We start from the raw sequence: 22,106 nt of genomic DNA on the forward strand, positions 1-22,106 counted from the left end.
TTTCACTTTGAAGGTTAAAAACGTGTTAAAATTTGTCAAAATTACTCTAGAAACGTACTAAAATTATCAAACTTTAACAGCAGGGTAGCACATTAAGCGAATCGAAACAGTACAACCCGATGCTTCCTGGAAATTCTAAAATGATTCTCATCCTAATTCCCTCTTTTGTTTAGCACGGACAAACTGCCCTTATGCTCGCGGTGTCTCATGGGCGCAAAGACATGGCCAAGCTGTTGCTGGACGCCGGTGCCGCGGTCAACATCCAGGACGAAGACGGCAGCACGGCGTTGATGTGCGCAGCGGAACACGGGCACACCGAGATCGTGCGACTCCTGCTCGCCCATCCGGACTGCGACTCGTCGATCGTCGACGTGGACGGAAGCTCGGCTTTGAAAATCGCTCTGGAAGCCGGGAACCGCGACATCGGGGTGTTGCTTTACGCCCACGAGTACGTCAATCGCGGAATAAGTCCGTATTCCTCGATGAGGAGAAGCCGCCGAGGCTCCCAACCAACGACACCAACCGGAGGCCCATCGCCATCGGCGCCCGTGAGCCCGGCACCATCGAGAAGGTTTCATTCGTCAACCATGTCGTTGAATTCGACGAAATATTTGTCCAAGTGAACCGGACGAATTTTTCACAATTATAAGTTAAGAAAACGACGTTTGTAATGCGAGGATTTCCGATCTGATGATCACCATTGAATTATGATCTGCTAAGGAGACTGTTGTATCATACCAACACATATCTAGAAAAGATGGAAGACACCTGTAGGAGAGGAGTGCATTCGATTTCTTATTTATCGTATTATTTTAATTTACTTTATTTCACCTTTTTTTTTATGAAACCAATGGCTGCTCGAAAGTTGACGATAATTTCAGATATGATGTTGAAACAATTCCGTGAATATATGTTTAAGGATGCCGGATAATATCACGGTTACAACAGTACGTGTATGCCTGACGGAATACGTATTATTCATGATTAAGCAGAATTTTACTCGTTCCATTTTCAGAACGTTTTCACGATCTTTTTGTAACATTGATTATTCAAAAAATTATCTGGCATTACGCGTGTGTGCGTGCATGTGTGTGTGTGTGTGCGCGTAAATGTGTTTTCTCACAAAAGTACACATTTAATTCAAAATGATTTCCTATAATTTCGCATGATCTTTGAATTATGTCAAACTTCACTAACAGTGAGATACGTCAGATATGTCGTGCAAGTAAATCAAAGTTGAGAAATATTATTTTTTACTTTGAGTCGATCGTAGATTAGGACTCTTGTATATAATATCTAAGGATTGTTTTTCATTCCAAATTAAGGTAAACGCTACGTATACATTTTTGTTAATATTAATGCAATTTCTCTTCTTTTCTTTGCTTCGTCTGTTTGTTTTGATCTTTTTTTTTAACTCTTCTCATTACTGTTTCCTTAGAATAAAAGAAAATATTGTTCAAGTGGTGCTGTAATTAATTATCTACGGCACGTGTCTTGCCTGTTATACAATATAGGTATTGTACTTCTTCGAATCGATTCTGATTTACAAGAAAGTAAAATTTACAATTTGAATAGTTATATATTAAGAGTTTCGAGTATCGAATCTTCGAGTACTGTGAAGAAACTTGATACATACAGACTTATTCTTATAGATGAAAGATAATATATAGGTATGCATAGAACAGAGCACAAACATTCATTCATGAAAACAGGTGGTACTCTAATTGAACCCTGCATTTTGTCGATTACTGAAATGTTCACAAACAACGTAGGCATAATATACTGTCACACGAGGAATAAAGTTAATGGTCTTCCAGCGCACTGTTTGACACGTAGAGAATTCTAATGACAGATTACAGAGTAACGTATAAAGTACATTCCAATCTAAATATCGAAGCGATTAAACCAGGGGCTTATTGATCTTCATCTTTCTGCAAATTTATAAACATTTACCATTATCAAATTCATGCCAATTGCGAATAGACTGAAAAGGCCTAAAATATCAATTTGGGATCAAACGAATCAGCACCTATAACGATGATAGACTTAATATAAATATTGACGTGGAACTGGCTGGAAAATTTTTTGAAACGACACATCAGTACAGATGGAACAAGTCGACAGAAGGGAAACGATAGAAAGAAACAGTCAAATGTTTCGGATAAAGAGAATTACTATGTTAGGGGTGCGTTCCTCGGTAACTGATGTAATATGTTGTATGTAAGAAGAATAAATAATGGTAATAACGATTGTTAAAACACTACCGTACGTAGTAGCTGTCATGTTTCTACTGAAACACGTGGATTTTAATGGTCCACAAAATTCTATTCGAATTATTAGAGGAGAGTATTTACTAAGAGAGAGGGAGACGTTGATGCGAGGCAGCTATATTGTCTGTACGAAACCTGCACCTCGTGTAAGATTTTTATTAGATGGTTGTGAATATGAAACTAAGTTATTTATATCAAATTATATAAGTTGAAAATATAACGAGTATATTATTCACGTAAATACATGTATATCTATATATACATGGCGAATATACGACGTGCACTGCACGTACGTAGAAACACATACCTATAATAGATATACATATGTCACTGAGAAAAAAAAAACAGAAAAATAATAATTTTACTATTGAAAATATGAATAATAATGTTCTATCTGAAAATGTTTAGAAAAATTCTAGTTACTATAGAAATGTGTTTTAATTGTTTGTGCCTTTGTATCTTGTATGTAATATATAGTTATTACAATTTAGATAATCCGGGTGGATTTTTTTCTATCGTGTCTTTAATTATCATCTTTCCGTGAACTGTTGAAAATTAATCCTTACTTCGAATTAACCTTTTTGACAGATAAATTTTTGCTGTTATAAAAGTCTGCTTTACTAATCAACTTTTTGATTAGTAAAGCAGCAAGAACTAGGGATCAGTTGACTACACGGATTCGAGAATCAAAAAAATACTCGCCGTCGATAAACACAATATCGTTTTCGACAGTTACGCACGCACAACACACGCAAATGACGCACCTTCGATTGCGATCATAGTGAAGTTAGTAACGTAATCATAACTATTCATGCTGAGGAAAAACCGTTATTTCGCCATTTTGGAATGTTCTAAAATTCAGTAAACAATAATAAAACAAAACGCACTCACATTTCGAAGTATTAGTTCCTTCAGAATCATTGTAAAATTAAGAAAATAATGATTTTCCCCCAATGTTTCGTTACGATAACGTTACTAACTTCAATCTCGTTGAATGCAACCGAGACTCTTTTTTTTCATACATGTATACACAAAGAACGACACTAAAACGAACCACACACGCCATACTTGGTCAATTAAAATTGCATTCTTCAAACGCGTACATCAATTTGGGAGACCGATCGATCCGCGATCCGAAATTAAAGAATAACGGAACCCAACGAAGGTCACGCGTGGCAAAAAGTAAAAAAAAATAAAGAAAATCGTAACTGATGATTATCGGGTTATTTTCTCATCACAATACGCTTTTGCTATCAAAGCTGTGTAGAAAATAATATGCAACTTAATAACACTCGATTCGAGACTCTCTCTTTCTTTTTGTGCTGTAACTGGTTTTTTAAACCGACTGAATACAGTTACCACCGATATGATTTCCTCTTTGAGCCACACGCCCATAATGCTTCCACTTACTTGATGTTCATCTTTCGACAACCACTTATGAAAATACGTTACACAGACTGTCGATGAGTATCGCGATTTTAATTTCGGACTGCTGTCGACCGGGATTTTACTCCAGCTGTTCGAGAGCGAATGACGCGGATCTTCAGCGGAGCTCCGATTCCTGGAATTGTCTCATCCGCCAAGTTGTCGAGCAATCGGAGCTACGCGCGGGAAATACAGAAATTTGATTACGGTTGTATACAGAATTGCCGTTGCTTGCAGCGTCGGGCGTGCGTCTCAATTCACCGTTTACTCGACGGGTAAGTGGGCCTTCGGCAAAGGGAGTTTCACTGAGAAAAAACTCACACCACGATTAGAATATTTCACGATTACTTACATTTTATAGAGTGATTATGAAAGATTATTTGACAAATAATTTTACAAGTAAATTCTTACCATTTCTAAGATTTCATGTGATTTTTATTACAAAGAGATTTCTGCAATCCTAAATGACATTTCGTGTCTACCAGTGGTTATTAATGCAGAATTTTATTCCAATATTACTAATTTCAGTGCGATTTCGGAGATTACGAAATTGTTTCGAATATAATATTGACACCACGATTCCTTGAGAAAAACAACTATTGGCCTAGTGCCATAAGAAGCCGATCATGTAGCTTCTTTATCGGCGAGAGTTATTTAACACGCAATCCCATAAGGCACAGAAAACCTATCAAGGTAACCGAGGTTAATAGTCTTTAGTCAACGATTTATTTAACGATTTCCGGCAGAATGGAATATGCGTGAGAATGAATGGGAAATAGAAAAGGAGAAAAATCGCAAATCTTGTCCTTTCAATGGACTTGGGATTGAAAAAACTAGCAAGAAAACATCTCTCGGCCTGGGTAGTACAGAGGCAAACCGGTACTACAGAACGCTACTGTATCAATCTGCTGAATCATGAAATAATCTCAAAAAATAGAGAACAGTTATAAGTACACATATTGCGCATGCGCAGTGACAAAATCGTGCAATACATAATCCATGGTCTAATGTTCTCAAAACATAACCTAAAATTAATTACGCATGGTGTTTTGCGTGCACTGAGATTGTGAAATTTTGAAAAAACAGATTGTTTCATAATTGAAAGTTAAAATGAAGTTGAAGAATCTGCGTAAAAACCCACTGAAACGTGAGGTCTCATTGGAGGAAGAAACTGAAGTTAACGAGATCGCGCCACCCGAAAAGCCGAAAGTATCGTTGCCGAGCGACAGCAACTTTAATCACATAAAGTGTAAAATAGTTCGCCATAAAAAAAGCGAACAATTTCGTAGGCAAAAGGCGAAGGCTAAAAAAGAAGAGAGGAAACAGCGGCAGAGGGATGGCGAGCCCAAAAAAGTCCCTCACACCATCGAAAGTCTGCGTGAAAAGGATGAGACAACCATCCAAGGAGATATTGAGGCGGAGGAAAATCTTGAGGTCAAAGTAGATTTTGAACACGACGAGTTCGCATCCTATTACAAACACACGTACGAGCCCAAAGTTCTCATTACCTACTCCGACAATCCTCTCAGGAAAACGAGAATATTTGGGCGCGAGTTGACTCGCATCATTCCAAACTCTATATCGCTCTACAGAAACAGATCGGGTGTCAAGAAAATGGTTAAAAGTGCAATTGCCAAGGGATTCACGGACTTGATAGTGATTAATGAAAATATGAAACAGCCGAGTATCCTTTTCAATGGCATTAAAATTGTCTTCAGTATTTTATCTATTATGCTTGAATTTTTGTCATTTTGTTATTACATTTCCTTAATAGCGCCGATCAGATGGGATGCTTGTTGTGCATCTGCCCGATGGTCCAACGGCCCAGTTCAAACTTAGTAATGTTAAAATTACGCCAGAGCTGAAGCGGTCGCATAAAGAAATAACTGAGCATCGTCCAGAAGTTATTTTAAACAACTTCACGACTAGATTAGGACATTCAGTTGGAAGAATGCTCGGAGCGTTGTTTCACTACGATCCCGAATTCAAGGGACGCAGGGCAGTCACGTTTCACAATCAACGAGATTACATTTTTTTTAGACATCACAGGTAGAATTGAGCTTGATTAATTTTCATTTTAACCATATTTTCAATGATATAATTGGTAATGTATCCATTTTTGATCCATCCAGATACGAGTTTGACCTTAAAAAGGGGAAAGCAAAGCTCAGAGAATTGGGCCCGAGATTTACCCTGAAATTGAGATCTCTGCAGCGAGGGACGTTTGACAGTAAATATGGAGAATACGAATGGATAATACAAGGACGTCGACACGCCATGGAAACTAGTAGAAGAAAGTTCTTCTTGTAGTGAATAGACGCTATTCGTTTTTGCCGTTTATGCCTTGTATACATATGCATGATGATTTTGACTGGACACACAATTGAAGCCTTTGAAATACGTTTAGGTACATGAACATAAGTAATTTTAAATCTTGGTATTCGATGTTTATGGAGATCATATTTTCCACTTTACAGTAAACAAAGTATCCTCATAACTTGTGCTTGATTCTTATCAGTATTGCAAAGTTGAAAAAGTACTTTTCTACGAGTTATACGGTAACTTGGTCCTCTTCAAAACATACACAGCTGCGTGCAGCCCACCCATGTTGACACCGAGCATTTTTATCACTTTGAATAAATTGCATGCGGTTTGTAAAGCCTTCAAGAAATGAAAAAAATGAATTTTCTAATGCATTACAAGTATTATTCTTTATGTTATGAAAATTTAGCTCAATTACCATTTGAATGCTGCGGCGATCGTAAGTCAGTAGAACCAGACGTCCTGTACCTAGTTTCGCAACACGAGCCAACTCTATAATGTAACGCTTGTAAAGCACTCTGTTGTCCGTCATTGAACCACTTCGCTTTCCGAATGGCTGAAAATTTGATAACAACGAACAATAACAAAAGACAATCGTTGTGCTGGCACATAAACAATGATATGCCTACCATGTCGGTTACCACAATGTCAACATAAGAATCTTTCAGCGGTAATTCTGCGACACTCCACGTGATCAGCTCTGTTTTACGATTGATCGATTGAGCATCGATATTTAATTTTGATCTAGCAACGGCTTTCTCATGATTATCCCCACATAAAACGTATGTATCCGGGAAAGCGATTGCTGCCTGTTAAAATTTAATGGCGTATTAAACATATTGAAAGACAGCCGTGTTTGTTTCATCAAATCTATTCAGGAAAATGATTCTACCTCGATCGGTATGGAACCTCCTCCACACATTGGATCGATTATGATATCCCCTGGCTTTGGATTTGCAAGTCGTAATAAACTGTAACACACAGTAGCTCGCAGCGTAGTTGGGCCAAAGTGCATAATATTACGGCGATGTTTGGACTCGTGAGTTATGCGAAGACAGGTTGCCAGCTCACCTGTAAATGTGAGTTAGTAGATCAAAAAAATTTTATTATCGAAGGATAAATCTCGCTATGTATTTTAACATTTTAACCGTGCTGAAGAAACCCACTCTGAACTAGGTTGCAAACGACTTCCAAATGGTACATAGTCAAATCGACTAGCCAGTGATATTTATCTTGTAATTCCCCCCCGATTACTCTGGCAACTTGACCAGATTCAAAGGCGTGAGAACCTGTCCTTTCGCAAGTCACTCTGTACTTGAGGATGTCTTCTTCAGTGGATATGGACGGATCTCTACCGCGTTTTCTTCCCTTCCTAACATCCCCGATGACTTCATTTTCCAGTGGCTGACTTTTTTCAGCCTTGAGCAGTTTATCTGCATTTTTAAATTCTTCTTCTTTAGGGTAAAGCTTGCCACGAAAGCCCGTCATTGCTTTCCATGCTTCCAAACCCTTTTCTAGCCTGAGATCTTTCTCTATTGCATCTTTAATCAACGTTAAATCAGTTTCGCCGTCATCTTTTGCGAAGTTGAATTGCCGGACATCAGATATCAGGAAAATATTGTCAATCGATCTCATTTCTTTTACCTATTTTTTTTTTTTTTTTTTTTTTGCAAAGAAAACAAAAGAAGAAAATTTGTACAGAAGACGATCGAATACCGGGATCATGATAATATTGGCAATAGTACTTTTGAAAATTGATCCAGACGTATGTTAAAATAAATTTTTCCACGCTCCTTGACAACGTGTAAAGTCGTGTCCACCTTCTCTTTGCATTCGTCAACCGCCTGCCATTCCAAACCTGCGTGACACGTTTAGGTTATGTTTAAAGAAACAAAACAAACGCTGTAACACGTGTATTATTAAGCGTTGTATGTACATACCTGTGTCTACGGTAGTTCCGATCGTATAAACGCTTTCAACTTCTTCAGATTTCTTAAAAAGCTTGTACAAGTCAGATTCGTTTATATCCGTCATCGTTAAATCGCACTGGAAAACGAGTTTAAAGTCACGATGCCGATATGCGACGCGTAAGTATATGGAGTTTGTATTAAAAAGGCGGAAGTTCAATCCGTCATGTGGGAGAAAAAAAGAACGTTCGAAAATTGAAAATTTCAACTACTCAACGGATTGAAATTCAAATTCCAAGTAAGTTTAGGACTTTTATAATAACGAGATGCTGAAAATAAACGTTCTTTTTATTTTACATTTGGATAACACAAGTAATTATTCTATTACATATAACGTTTAGAATTAGAAATACCATATTCACCAATAACGTACCATTCATGCCGTGGAACGTTTACTGAAGAATATATTAATAAGAACAGAATTAATAAGAATATATTCTTTAGTCAAGGGATGGAATGAGAGTGCGCGTTCCTATGCCTTATGGTAATTATTTAAATTTAAGAACAAGCCATAACACAATAAATACAGCAATTGAAAAAAGGAAAAGGTAAATTATGTAATAATTATGTCCTGCCCGGGACATACGCAATACTCTAGCCACAGAAGAAGTCAGGGAGCCACTCGTCCTCTCAAAATCTTCGTCCTGAAACAAAATTTCAATAAAAATAATTGTAATACAACCTGTAGTTTGGATAATTAGTTACCCTAAATTCTATGAGGTCAATTTTCCGAATTCTGTTAATTGAGCCTTCGTACTAACCATTCCGTTCAACATTTTTTCCTGGTATTTAACCTCGGTACCGATATCGATGGACACTGCCTTCAGGAGACTTATTTTATCCTTTAGCTCGTCGGCTATTCGTTCGTTCTCTTCCTCCAGAGCATCGTGAGAGGTGCTTGGCAGCGGCCCGTAGGCATACCCCCCTGAAAACGGGAAGGAAACATCTTTAGTTTTAACCCGACAGAGAAGATTTGTTTACTCATTTTAAGCACACCCCACTAACCCGAATGCGACCGCCTCATTTTTGAAGCAATTTTGAAATGTTCTTAGGACTATCTTCGATCAGTTGTCGGGTACGTTCTCCTCATTTTTCTGAAACAAAACACTGAAACACAACGACTCAAATTACTTAAGATCTAAACCTAACCCCAAAATTAGATAATATTTTTCTCTTATTTTTTACGTAGACGGATGTCAAGCGACAGAAATAAAAAATAAAAACTACCTCAAGCTGTGCAATCAAGTTTTTACTTATTACCTGTTTCGATTGCTACAAATTTGAGCGTATAAATTTCGCAAACATCGCATATGACGTGTCTGTTCGTTCTCTTGCGAGCTGATTGTCACTCAGTGACGTGTCACAACAAGTAACGAGTTGTGATCGTCGGCCTTTGAACAAACCGTAAGAATGCTATCGGAATCTCTGATTGGTCAAAAGCCTTATGGCCTCCTTATGGCTACGCTGATTCAATCTTTTTAATATAACGTTATGGCCTGTCATTTAATCTAACCGAATGGGAAAAAATTATAATTGCCAATATATTAATATGTCGCCATATTCCTCGCGGGGCTTCCCCATTTAGTTGAATATCGCGCTTCAGATTGAATTATAGGTACGATCTGAAAGAACGTATTATTTCGACTGCCATTAAATATTGTACCTTTTAAACATGGTAATTTAGAATTAATTACACACTGCTTTTCTCCATGCATGCTTGAACACTCATAAAAAGCATTCCTGCTATGGGCTGCTTGTGAAATTCTCCGTTGCCAACGTAATCCACTAGGGAAAAAATTCAATATTTCAGGATTCTTTCCGCATGTGTACCAAGAAAATTTTCGTAATGCAAACTTACGTTCGGCCCGAAAAGACTGAGTTTACTTCCTTGTTACACAATATACTATTTCCTTTGAATAAATATTTGAACGGTTAAGATTTGAATGCAATACGAGGCAGCAATGGTAGATTAACAGTAAGATATTTTATAATTACATTTCTTCTTTTTTTATTAAAAAAAAGTTCTACTCGAAACTGTTTTTGGAAACGTAGACGATATCTCAAGATGTAATCAATGAATTAATAAAAATACATCGTATTCTCGAACCGAAAACGGTGAAAAAAATTCACGATTTTTTTCTCATCAGAGGAATAACCGAAAAACTCTAAAACTATGCCAATTGTCTTAAAGAAGAGAAGATTTCTAATATTCTTACAGTTAACTGAGGAGATACTAATCGACCCACTTTTCTGAGCAATAAAGAATTTGTAATGAAACAATGAGTTAGTTGCTGGGATTAAAATAATTGTGTATAGTAAAACGACAGTTGTTATTTTTATTACCAACTGGTATCAGGCATTACAAAAATTGGGCACTGTCGTACTCCGTCGCGATGATTTTTGAGGAGATTATCGAAAGCAAGTTGAATTGTGTCCACATGTTTACCCTTGCTGGGAAACCTATGCTGGTGCAGCTTCTCACTTTGTATCGTCAGTAATAGTTAATATATTGTGGTAGTTGAATTGCCTTTCTACTTCGAATCCACTGCAGCAGGCGGTGCTGCAGGTTTTAGTCCTCGGATGCTGAGGTCGTATACGACTTCCTCGATTTTTTTAACATCGTATTTCAGGGCGTCAAACCGTTTACGAAGAGAGTCGTTTTTCAGATTGAGGAGTCGGAATCCTGCGTTCAATTCGTTGACGAACCTGGATATTTCTATTGGTCGATCATAGTCGCCCCTTGTTACGCTGTTGACAGCAAACCGGCACTAGAAAAAATATTTATAAATAATGTACTACGGTTACAGATTAACAATTTGTACACATAATAGTAGTTTTTGGTAAATACCAATTCGGAAGACAGCTGCAGAAGTCCCATCAAAAAATCTTCAAGATCCAAGTGAAATCCTTCCTCTCGATTGCTCTTTACTTAAATTTGATAGATGATTACACAAATAATTATGGATTAACACTGTAGATAATAATTTGGTAATACTGGCATTGGCAACGTACCTCCCAAAAGTTCTGCAACTGTGTCCTTGTGCACAAGGATCTTGACTTCTAGATATATGGTGAGGGAAGCCAAGAAGCATAAGCGTTGCGTGACGAATCGCCAATGTTCATGAAATCGGTAGTATTGATTCTCGGGAACAACAACGGCTAGTTTGGCATAGCCCTTTCGTACATCTTCAAACAGACACCTCGCCTTAGCGCAGTGTTCCGAAACTACTGAGAAAGTAAACAGCAAATAAATTGATGTGCAGTAAAGAATAAGTAGATCTGAGCGAAGAAAAATGAGATGGTAATAGAATTAAAAAATTTACAGCATACTAGTGTTTTCCTCGGACATATTCTCATTGTGAATATTTTGAAGTACCATCAGAATTTCTCTTGCACTTTGTTCAATCTCTTTGACGATAGTTCGGATTTCCTGAAAGAAATCATGAAAAGCGTGTAAAGGTTATTTGTTATTTTATTCATTGATTTAATTATATTGTCACGCCACGTATTATTATTGTTTATAAACACGTACCTCACGGAGTTCTTGTTCCGTATTGAGGTAATCTTGGAACGAGTTAAAAATCGTCGTTACGTTGGTCGACATCCTGATGTGTGGGGTTCGAATCTACGTTTACGATTATCCGTATGAACTATGCCGTGTTTGTGATAAAGTAATCCGAATGCCGGTTTCCTGTCAATTTGTAACTTCAATATTGCATACACACGAGATGCACAAAATATTGATAGCAATAGTTCACGTGAACGCTGCAATCGGTTGTGAACAGTCAGTGCAGCCAATTCCAGCACATTTCGAATATTTGTCACTAGATGTAAAGTGATTCGCGTTTCGAGTCACTTGACAAAGAACTTGGTCCGTTAACAACGAAGCTTTACTGGCATTGCTAAATCTTCAATCAACGTCTTAGGCAGAAATTGACCGTTAAAATTTGTGGTTTTGGGGCAAATTTCAAACTTCGTATCATATTGAAAACATTGCTTGCGCGCAGGCTTTCCATACGTCTATTGGGCTGCCATTTTGGACACACACACTAATGTTAATTTTTTACTTCGACATGGCGTTATTCTTTGTGACGCACCCTCTGTCAAAGATGAATTCTGTAATTAGGAATTGGATTGATAAGAAAAAAAACAGAAGTAGAGTGAAGCAAAGATTTTGAGAAAAGAATGTTTTGAAATTGGTCGGTCGACAAAACAGGATGTCACCTTAAATGAGTGACTTGACGCTCCATCGGTGATCAGTGATCATGGATCATGAATGGCATGACGCCGCGGCTGGTAAAGAGGCGTTCGTTTCACGAGTCAGTGAGCCGAGGGTTCGATTTTTCTAGAAATGCTGAATTAAAAGAATCCCTCGGAATTTTCAGTCAGCTGAGAAAATGGAACTGTAACGGTTAGCCGCAGCTTCGAGGGGTCAATTCCTTGAATACCTTGAGTAACGGGAATCAGCTTGGGAATAACAACGCCCAATATTAGTAATTGTCAAAATGGAGTTGGGAGCTGCCCGCTCGCAGCCAGGAACGTATTGTTTCTGCGGACAATCTTACACTCCCGAACAGTTTATGATACAATGCGATGTTTGTAAGGAATGGTACCACGGAGGGTGAGTCACCTAAATCCCATACGATGCTAGCATAACGAAGCTCCTCAAGCTCCTCGGTTTATAAAAAGTGCGTCTATTGGCTACTCCGCGTCATGAACCTCTCATGTCAATGTTTTCATATTCGATAATCGAATCTCTTCAACCTGTCAAAATATTTTGTGAGTACTTGTGGAACGGTTTTATAACTATGATGATACTTGGGCAATAATTTGGTATAGAAAAGCGTGGAAATCGCAGGTCTAAACTTCGACAGCTTGATATTTACACTCTATTTTTGTTGACATAACCTAAAAGCATCTAAACTTTACGAATGATTTTATCCTTCGAAAATATACTGTATTAAAAATATGATGCGTATTTGACAAATCAAAAACGATTGTTGAGCTGAGATTGTTCGCACAGTTTTTAACGAGTCAAACGAACCCATGAAATATAAATTATTAATCAAAACTTAGGTTAGGTCAAACTGTTCTGATGTTCTCAGACTTTCTTTAATAAACCTATCATATTTTCTCTAACTTATCTTCCAATTACCCCTATAAGCTGTTTAACAACTGTTATAACATTATTTCATTCAAACAGATGCGTTTCGGTGAAGGAATATTCGTCAACAGACCTTGATAAATATCACTGCCCGTCTTGTGTGGAAACAAACGGTCCATCGCTGAGTGAGTATAGCCGTGACATATTTAGTTTCAAGAAAGCATGAGAAAAGATATGGAAAAATGATAATCTTAATAGTCAAGGTTTCTTTTTCTTGGATCTAAGTTTTTTTTGTTCATCAATTGCAGTGAAAACCAGGATGAACTGGCACCGGCACGATTATGGCGAGTCGGAAGCAAGTTCAAAGGCAGTCCAGACTGGGACGCCTGTTTTTATCAGGGAGCTGAAGTCTCGGCATTTTTCAAAGTCTGATGACATCATCAAACATGTCAGAGGCCAGCAATTGACACTGCAATATTTACAAACACATGGATTTGAAACACCTGTTATCATTGACGGCAAAGATGGCCTCGACATGACTGTTCCACCTGCAAACTTCAGTGTCTATGACGTTGAAAGTTACATCGGTAAGTGTTCAATATATATTCAGGATTTTTGGATTGCCGATAACTTTTCATACTGCTCAGGTGGAGATAGAGAGATGGATGTGATCGATGTCACCAAACAGAGCAATGTGCGGATGAAGCTTCGCGATTTTGTCGAATATTATAACGATCCATGCCGTACGAGAGTCCTGAATGTGATCAGTCTAGAATTTACGAACACAGGGTAAATTAATTGATTTTTCGAGCACATATGCCTCAGAAATATTTGATTTTCATTCTGAAGGCATTTGAGCGTCTGTGTTATAAAATATAAGAATTCTTGTAGATTGTCTCCTATGGTGGAGGCCCCTTACATAGCACGGAAATTGGATTGGGTAAATTCCGTGTGGCCTCGAGACTGGCCTGAAGACAGCGAACTGAAAAGGCCGGAAGTACAAAAATATTGCCTGATGGGGGTGAAGGACAGTTTCACAGATTTTCACATTGACTTTGGTGGCACTTCTGTTTGGTATCATGTGCTAAGGGGCGAAAAGATATTCTACCTTGTCAGACCTTCGCCGGCAAACATTCAACTTTATCAGCATTGGATGTGTAGTTCTAGCCAGAGTGAAACATTCTTTGGAGACCAAGCAGATGCCTGTTATAAATGCATCATTAAACAGGGACAGACAATGATGATACCGACTGGTTGGATCCACGCTGTTTTGACTCCTGTTGATTCTCTGGTCTTCGGAGGAAATTTTTTACACAGTTTCAATATACCTATGCAAATTCAGTGAGTATACGAAAAGGATATTATTACAGATGGAAGGAATAAATTAATACCGGTATATTATTCATTTCAGGATCTATGAACTTGAAAAGAAAATGAAAACTCCCGCGAAATTTCAATATCCTGGTTTCGAGACTATCAATTGGTTTGCCGCCAAGCGACTACTCAAAGAGTTAAAGGAACTGAATAACGAGGAGAAGAAATGCCCACCGTATTTGTTGCAGGGTGTCAAGGCACTGTTAAGTATATTGAAACAGTGGAACACCGACAAAGACGTAAGAATAAAATCGGAAAACATTATATTATGATGAATAATTGTATCCTCTTTGTCTTCTTTGCTGATTTCCGGACACGTGCTTGGGGCACATTAAACAAAGGGCTCTTTGCTTTTCAGTACAACATGACGAGTCGCGGTCAAATACCGCACACGATAAACAGTCAGAAATTATTGAAGGACTTTAGCAAGGATATAAGGCACGCGGAGCGTTACTTAATATCCTTAAACCCTCCGAAACCGGAACGCGAGAGTAAACGGAAAAGAAAAAAGCCGTCGAACAAAGATTTCGTTGATTACGACGTGGCCGATCAAATATCTGTAAAGCCAGTGAAAGTAAACGCGAAAGAGACGTTAAAATCAGAATCGAAAATCGAAGTAGACGACGTTTCGCCTAGTAATAGACCCCCGCTAAAACTCACACTGCCAAAACCATCAATGTATCCTTACGTTAGGACAAACGTACCCTCGGAGGAAAAAACCCTTCCCGATAACGAAAAAACGAAACCGTTAACTAAATTAGGGAAACAAAGTTTGAAGGTGATTAAGTTTAAGCTCGGGGACAAGGAGGTGATAAGAAGCACCAACGAAGCGATAAACAATTTCGGAAATTTCACAACCGATCACTTGATCGAAACTCCTAAGGAATTGACGTGGAAACAGAGTTCTGTTTATGATTTTCACGACGGCAGTAACGAGAGCAGCTACAGTGGCTTCACAATCGACGAAGCGCCGAAGCGGAAAAAGCACCAAAATCCAAAGGCGTCGAAAAGTATGTCGGTTGAAAAAAAATTGAAACGGGATTTTGACGGCGACGTTGACGTCCTTACCGATCCTCCCAAAAACGGTATAGAGGAACTCCTCAAAGCCTCAGCTTACACGTTGGGAAATGCCGCGCAACGGGTCGACACCGCGTAAGGATAATAAATACCGTCGATCGGGTACAGAGATATATAATTTTTATATAATTTTTTTTTTCAAGGGCACCGACTAGTGTCTCGCAATACGGTCAACCAACGCCGCCGCCAACCGGGTAAGAAGGAGTAACGTGTGCATGCATCCGCGTGTCACCTGTATTTTTAATTATTCGTTGCCATACGTTATGGTTTAACGCGTCATTTGACGCGTGTATGTGATATTCAAACTTGTAGGCTGTTACCGTATGTAATTGTAGTTTGAATTTGGAACGATTTCTAGATCGCTGTTAGTTATACCGTAGTAGTGTGTTTTTTATTTCTTGATGTCGTAGTATGTGTAAATTGAAAACGGCTAGTTCTGGCAGGGCATCACCGTCAACGCGTGAGGCTATTGCCGGCATGCTGTCGTTTAGCGAGCAATGCTACTCAACGACGTCTGGAAGCCCCGAAAAATCAACCAAGTCCGAACAGGAAGACGAGGACGATCAGTTGATTGAAAATATCGACAAAGTTCACCAGGACGAGGATTTTAGTAAGCGTAATTAGTTATCAGAAGCTCGAAAAGCTGAATGAATATCCTAATTTTATTTTTCGACGACCCACGATGCTCATCTCCATCCATTGCCGCAGTTTATCCAACTCTCGACGCCTCGGACGACGAAGAATTTATATTCAAACCTCGGGGGAAACGCCGCGTAGACGAAGCCTGGAATCCCAAGGCGAGAGTCGGTCCACTATTGCCGAAAACGAACCGCCCGGCTCGTGAGGGCGTCAAGAAAACCTCAGTCGAAAAGGGTCTGGAAGCTGCGGCCGCGAAACGAGCCAAGCAACATGTGAGCGAGGTTTAATCACTTAACATATCGGAGTAAAAAGTTCCGCTCTTACATCGAGAATGATATCATTTTCGGTCTACGACTTTCTAATCATTTCGAAAGTATCTCCACCTCTTTTCTCTTTCTTTTTTTTTACAGCCTGTGGCTAAACGTACTTATAACAAGAGAAAACAAAAAGAAGTCTTGTTGCCGGTTATACCTGCGCCAATTGTCGTTCCTGCACCGATCGAAGAGGTGGTTACGACGACGGATAGCTACGGTTCGATACTGACAAGTCCAAATCGGTTAAAAGACGTGAAAGCAAAATTGGCGGCCCCAATTCCTGCTGGTGAGTTTATTGGCGGATACATCTCTGGATACATATACCAATTTATCGCCAAGAGCGCAGTTCTTTAATGACTATTATAGATAATACCCGGGATTTAAAATAACTTCATTTTATTGCAGAACGAAAACCGAAGAAGGGTATGAAAACCGCAAAGCAACGGTTAGGAAAGATTTTGAAGCTTCATAAAATGATGCACTGAATTTTGAACCAGGTGATAATATTTGAATCTGAAATAATTTGAACTGCAATCGTGTCCCCGTGTATTTGTAAAAATAATATGTATAACGCATACATATTTATGTGTAAATATATGAACAATTTGTATATCTTTTCAAGAAAGATATTCGGTTAGACTTATACATATATATATTTAAAGAATTGAACAGAAAAAAAAATTGTAAAACGAATTGTCGTCAAAGTATCGCGCATTTATCTCTACAAGCGTGTACACGCACTATCTTATAAGAGTGAAAATTTTCTAATTATATTTTAAATCGACTGTCTTTGATAAAATAAAACACTATATTAAGACTGGTTTCTAATCTAATAACTTTTATTAACAAAAGTTTGAACAAAAAATCATACTACATCACACATTCCGTTACGAATTTTCTGCAATAAAAGGTTGATCCTAAATTTCCAAACCTATTACTCTTTATTTTCGTGTCGAAGCAGTTATCGCGATATGGCGGGAATGAAAACAGTTGAATCAACTTTAAAATTTGAAATTCTGATTTTCGCGAATGCCACATCGTGACGTAAAAAATCGAGGAATTTTCCTTCGCGTATCGTGTGCTCGTGTGGTTCTACAAGATCAGAAATTATCAATTTTTCACAATTGTGTACACGTGTATCAAAGCAGTCAAAAACGCTTCAATTTCTCCCAAATCGACGGAACATACTCATATGAGTCGAAATCACGAGGAAACTCGTGTGCCTCATAAAGTGATATCACAGTTATTCTAATTTTCCGGGACTTAGAATCACCTGCGTCGCCGGATTGCAGAATTTTCGCTAAACAGCATTGCTTACGAACGTGTTTATTGCGCCCAATCCCGCCAAAAAACCAACGCTAATTTTCTGTTCGCGATGACGAAACTATACTTCCTTCAAAGAAGACAAAGACAAAGGAGTTGGTTGGAGTAGAGCTTCTAGAATCAGACTTACTCAGTCGAACTATTCGAAAGTCAAATCAGTGCATCGGCGGTTTAACCGTCACAACTGCTCTTCCGACCAACTTCCGGTTCATCGGTACAAAGAAAGATTTTCAAAAGAAGCCGTTGCCCTTGGTTCAGGGCACCGGAAGAGCGCAAAGAACGACGGATGGCGAATAGAAGCCGATTTGAATTGTCGCAGTTTTTATCGGTGCGCACCTCTGCGGTATAACTGCAGACTATAAAGTGCGATAATTAAACGCATGCATAACGCATTCGCCCCGATAGCCTTTTCTCTGGTCAGTTTTTCCTTCATCGCCGTAGTCGGCGCGCGAACGGAAGCTGGCTAGTTGGTCAGGGAATTAATTCCATCGTATTTCTACTTCGCGTAGTTGTTCGACCGTCGCGACGGTCGCCGTTTTCGCCAACTTTTCGCCAGCTTCGTTGAACGCTGATCGCGTCACGGGCGCAGGTATCAATCAGGGTACGTGAATGACTGGCCGTCGTCTGCGCGCACGAAATATTATCGTGAATAGTCGGTAAATACTGTGCAGCAAGGCGTCCGTATTAAGCTCGCGAAGAGGGCTGATAACGGGCGGAGATAAATCACGACTCAAATCCTTGATTCCATACTAAACCCGCCTGCTATCGCGTTATTTTGAGGTTAAGTTCAGTGGTGATTTGCAATAAACGGCCTAATTTAGACTGCTGGTCTAATATGAACAGGTGAGTTATGGCTCTGTCAGAATTATAAATACCTGCTACCTATCTGTACCGTTTGATCCGTATCGTAAATCCCCGTTTTAGATACCTTGATTTGTCCATTGCTCTGTCCTTTCCCAATTCCACATTCTCATAATTGCTTTCACTGTCCGTTCGGAAATACCACAACAATAAACGCGTTGTTCAACTCTTCGTTTTTTTTTTCAAAATTTTCAGCTGAAGGATGACAATCAGCTACGAAGTTGCCGAAGATCTCCGCACGTTTCATCAGCATCGAATTTCTTGTGAGTACATACATACATACATACATACATACCTACTTATGCATTATATACTTTGAGTTTTAATTTTAATATCGGTGGTTTTACGTCTAGATACTTTTTTTCTATGCCCATGCATATTCAGTTTTCAATACGTATCTGTATTCAGATCGCACTGTATTCATCGCGTTGCGACTCGCTTTTGCGGTCTGTTACACGCATTATAAGATACACAACGCATAAGCCGCGGTTGCGTCTCAATAACTATTCGCTAATCATTGAAAGCAAGGCTAGCGATATTGTGATGCATTATGTTTTGCTGAATGCTCACATGCTGATCGTGCTTGAAGAAAAAAAAAAAAAAAAATTTACCACCACAAATTACACCGCGCGTATATTATAACTATTGTAAGAATGCGATTTGGAAGGCCGAGCAGTTTCGGATTTGATAGTTTCTTTTTAGATTGCGAAAAATTTTTTCTCAAGCTAGGAGATTTATCCGGTGTTCGGAAATGTCGGTGTAAATCTTGGCACAAGCTGTCTACCACGTTTCAATTAATTATCTATGTCGCGCCGTTTAAAGTTAAGAAATAATAAATCCCCAGGCGAACTTGTGATACTGGCACACATATCGCGTCGCTTCTCATCTGTCCAAGCATAACAGACACCAATCTTATCAGCAGAGTTGGCTGCTGCTAGCTTAGACGCAGTCTCCTTACATTGTTTGACGAATAAATAAAATAGAAAATTTTAGTTTGTACTTTGCACGCATGCTGCGGGTGAATCACGTGATCATGATATTAGGGAAAATAATTCAATCATTTTCGAAGGATGACGTAATGCCACGTTCGCCAAAATCTAATACTCAGACCATTATCAATGTCATATTATCTCCAATTAAAACACCTGCGTATACAGGTTTTCCTTCTTATATCTCTTTTCGCAGTCGAAGAGGAATTATATGAAAAAGTTATCCGCATGTTGGCTCTAATTGGTATTTCGTAATCTGAATTTTAAATTGAACGAGTAAAATGAAAATGTGTGTGTAGCCCTTGTACGAAGAGAACAGTCGTCGACTTTTAAACTTATATGGTCATCATCAACAATTTTTCATATTCAATTGTCGATATGTATACATATACGTGTATGTAACCTAGCATCTAATGAAAACTGGCAAGGCATTGTGCCAGGAAAGTTATTTTTCTTCGTCATTAACAAAGAACGGGTACATATATTGCGCAACAGCCTTCCCTTCTCGTCTCCTATTCTACCTCCTCCTCCTCCTCCTCCTCCTTCTCCTCCTCATCATCGTCGTTATGTAATCGTGTAATTAATTACTTCTATGACTCGTCTCGCGGGTTGTTTTACACTATGTATATATGCATGTTCACATATGTCATGTCTGCCCGTATATCTACCTGTATAAAGGATTTTACAAAACCTAGACGAAGACGGATTGTCGACTAATTTATTTTCAACGTCGAGAGTTATCACGATTATGATCATTAGCGAGCGTTAATTAATTTCAAACATTAATTTCTCCCCTTCTTTGAATTTTCGAAATTCGTATACTTTTCATTCATCTATACAAACAGAATACAAATTCTTCTTCTACGTCGGTATTCTAAACTGTTTACTGTAATATTTTCATTCATTTGTTAATTTTCCTGTTATACCTTGAGATTAGATAATAATTCGTGCAAATTGTAAAAATTGATGAAAAATAATACCTGACCCGTTACTGTAAAGATTTAATATCGCGAATTTATTTTTTCCAGCGCGTATCGCAATCTCATTCTCCTGATTTTCGATAGGTTTGACAATTCGATTGTTACGAGGCTGAAGCTCCCAGCAATGCTGGCAAGCTGGACCAATTCGCTTTCTTTTACGTCGAGTCTTCGTAGGTAACGTTCAAAAACGAATGTAAAAATAAAAACGAACGAGACTCGCCACCCTAGCAACAAAACATGAGCACGTCAGAGTCGTTTTTTCAAATTTTTTATCGCAAAAGTGTCGGTGAATCTATTCGTTATTGTCGAATCATAATATTTGAAAATTTGAAACAAACAAATGTTGTGTCCAATAAATAAAAAAAATGATCATAACCCTCGAGCCGGCGTCAACGTAGACTCCTGTCGTCTACTGCATGCCTTAATCAATTTATTGTTGTTGATCGGCAATTATGTTGTTTTTTCACCCAGATTTTTTCCTATTAGGTATCATATCAGCTAAGCTACAACCACTCGTATCGCTATCTCTGTCTTTTTTCACAGTTTAACAAGAGTATTTCAGTGTTTGTCAAAGCCTAGATGATACCAGAGATTTAATTCTGGCTTACAATTAGAGTGACATCATAAAAGATGGTGAATATAAAAATACTTGGAATCAGTAGTCGCTTAGGATTTACAAGCGTGAGTGTAATCTGATCATCGATATGGATGATCGGCTCACAATTTGATCTAGTCATTATTGCATCAATTTTATCGATGGCGACAACGTCGATGACCCACTGTTCTTAGAATTATTATACGTACTCGTAAAAAAAGCAAATCGAGGTCAAGTCTAGGGTGATAATTATAGATAAACAAGGAATTCGGCAATTATAAATCGAAGGTAATTTCGTTCAGTCAAGAATTGGCATCTATAGGATCGTTTCGAACGGTGGCCCGTCTCGTAACATCCTGTTGCTGTATGGCTGTAATTCGTTCATTCCGTTTTCAAAAGATAACTATATATGTATAACGTATCATAGTCAACGTTAATCATCGTTGACTAGAGATATCAATACTCATTGTCAGGCGAACCTATGTCTATAGTACAATATGATAATTGCCGCCAAAGTTATGTACCCATTGCTGTTTAACATTTCTAACGATGAATAACAGCGATAACAAAGTTTGACGGTATTTATTTTTCGACAGGGCCGTACGTGAAAAGCGTAGTTATTATAAAGACTCATCTGAACGCTGCAATTTAACCTGTAGACTGCCGGGATTTGATGAGCTTGAATCCCTTTAGAAAGTCCACAAATGCTTTTTTACCATAAAGGGCAAAGCACAAAGGGTTTTTAGGGGTTGCTGATAACCGATCTGGAATCAGATTTTCGAAATTCAAGATGGCGGATCCAATATGGCGGACAAAAATCCAAAACGTTACTGTATGCAACCATATTGGATTCACCATGACAAATT

At 38.5% G+C, this 22,106-nt stretch overlaps 7 protein-coding genes across 19 annotated transcripts in view; 4 read left to right on the forward strand and 3 right to left on the reverse strand.

Moving 5' to 3' along the window:
- LOC124411115 (KN motif and ankyrin repeat domain-containing protein 2) overlaps window positions 1-2,604 on the forward strand; it is a 26,723-nt gene extending 24,119 nt beyond the window's left edge. For all 5 annotated transcript variants that reach the window (XM_046890010.1, XM_046890011.1, XM_046890012.1 and 2 more), the window contains one exon: window positions 174-2,604. In XM_046890010.1, coding sequence (XP_046745966.1) covers window positions 174-623 — 450 coding nt within the window. In that variant the 3' untranslated portion in view covers window positions 624-2,604. The remainder of the gene's footprint in view (window positions 1-173) is intronic.
- Window positions 1-9,503, reverse strand: part of LOC124411122 (BET1-like protein) — a 26,718-nt gene extending 17,215 nt beyond the window's left edge. Inside the window, exons 1-4 of the mRNA XM_046890031.1 lie at window positions 9,245-9,503; window positions 8,990-9,091; window positions 8,746-8,909; window positions 8,453-8,628 (exon numbers count right to left, since the gene is read on the reverse strand). Of these exons, the coding sequence (XP_046745987.1) occupies window positions 8,473-8,628; window positions 8,746-8,909; window positions 8,990-9,008 (339 nt within the window). The 5' untranslated portion in view covers window positions 9,009-9,091; window positions 9,245-9,503 and the 3' untranslated portion in view covers window positions 8,453-8,472. The remainder of the gene's footprint in view (window positions 1-8,452; window positions 8,629-8,745; window positions 8,910-8,989; window positions 9,092-9,244) is intronic.
- LOC124411120 (translin) overlaps window positions 1-18,919 on the reverse strand; it is a 20,211-nt gene extending 1,292 nt beyond the window's left edge. Inside the window, exons 1-6 of one of the 5 annotated variants that reach the window (XM_046890028.1) lie at window positions 11,517-11,868; window positions 11,315-11,414; window positions 10,997-11,212; window positions 10,833-10,912; window positions 10,632-10,752; window positions 4,582-4,587 (exon numbers count right to left, since the gene is read on the reverse strand). In XM_046890028.1, the coding sequence (XP_046745984.1) occupies window positions 4,582-4,587; window positions 10,632-10,752; window positions 10,833-10,912; window positions 10,997-11,212; window positions 11,315-11,414; window positions 11,517-11,588 (595 nt within the window). In that variant the 5' untranslated portion in view covers window positions 11,589-11,868. Of the gene's footprint in view, window positions 1-4,581; window positions 4,588-10,341; window positions 10,753-10,832; window positions 10,913-10,996; window positions 11,213-11,307; window positions 11,415-11,516; window positions 11,869-18,743 lie in introns of those variants that run through there. The other 4 variants (XM_046890027.1, XM_046890030.1, XM_046890026.1 and 1 more) reach the window with 4 other exon arrangements.
- LOC124411119 (probable ribosome production factor 1) lies at window positions 4,730-6,862 on the forward strand. Its single transcript, XM_046890025.1, has 3 exons — window positions 4,730-5,379; window positions 5,480-5,744; window positions 5,828-6,862. Exons 1-3 carry the CDS (start codon window positions 4,806-4,808, stop codon window positions 6,003-6,005), a joined length of 1,017 nt encoding a protein of 338 aa, XP_046745981.1. The 5' UTR covers window positions 4,730-4,805; the 3' UTR covers window positions 6,006-6,862.
- LOC124411118 (THUMP domain-containing protein 3-like) lies at window positions 6,140-8,169 on the reverse strand. Of its 2 annotated transcripts, XM_046890024.1 has the most exons (7): window positions 7,958-8,165; window positions 7,763-7,875; window positions 7,184-7,661; window positions 6,910-7,088; window positions 6,647-6,826; window positions 6,436-6,573; window positions 6,140-6,356 (listed from the first exon to the last, which is right to left on the reverse strand). In XM_046890024.1, the coding sequence occupies exons 1-7, from the start codon at window positions 8,049-8,051 to the stop codon at window positions 6,240-6,242; spliced, it is 1,299 nt and encodes a 432-aa protein (XP_046745980.1). In that variant the 5' UTR covers window positions 8,052-8,165; the 3' UTR covers window positions 6,140-6,239. The 2 variants fall into 2 exon arrangements, with proteins under 2 accessions (XP_046745980.1, XP_046745979.1); XM_046890023.1 differs by having other exon boundaries at window positions 6,436-6,826; window positions 7,958-8,169.
- LOC124411116 (histone lysine demethylase PHF8-like) lies at window positions 12,335-17,350 on the forward strand. Of its 4 annotated transcripts, none has more exons than XM_046890015.1 (12): window positions 12,335-12,605; window positions 13,188-13,273; window positions 13,397-13,675; window positions 13,736-13,877; window positions 13,980-14,429; window positions 14,500-14,701; window positions 14,821-15,614; window positions 15,683-15,733; window positions 15,950-16,149; window positions 16,248-16,450; window positions 16,589-16,778; window positions 16,898-17,350. In XM_046890015.1, the coding sequence occupies exons 1-12, from the start codon at window positions 12,490-12,492 to the stop codon at window positions 16,975-16,977; spliced, it is 2,793 nt and encodes a 930-aa protein (XP_046745971.1). In that variant the 5' UTR covers window positions 12,335-12,489; the 3' UTR covers window positions 16,978-17,350. The 4 variants fall into 4 exon arrangements, with proteins under 4 accessions (XP_046745971.1, XP_046745972.1, XP_046745973.1 ...); XM_046890016.1 differs by having other exon boundaries at window positions 15,974-16,149; XM_046890017.1 differs by having other exon boundaries at window positions 12,336-12,605; window positions 15,983-16,149.
- The window catches only part of LOC124411117 (trehalase), a 23,195-nt gene continuing 19,371 nt past the window's right edge, over window positions 18,283-22,106 (forward strand). Inside the window, exons 1-2 of the mRNA XM_046890021.1 lie at window positions 18,283-18,658; window positions 18,872-18,939. The gene's annotated coding sequence lies outside the window, so the exon portion shown is untranslated. The remainder of the gene's footprint in view (window positions 18,659-18,871; window positions 18,940-22,106) is intronic.

This window comes from Diprion similis, chromosome 10, assembly GCF_021155765.1.
Source record: "Diprion similis isolate iyDipSimi1 chromosome 10, iyDipSimi1.1, whole genome shotgun sequence".
Classification (NCBI taxonomy): domain Eukaryota; kingdom Metazoa; phylum Arthropoda; class Insecta; order Hymenoptera; family Diprionidae; genus Diprion; species Diprion similis.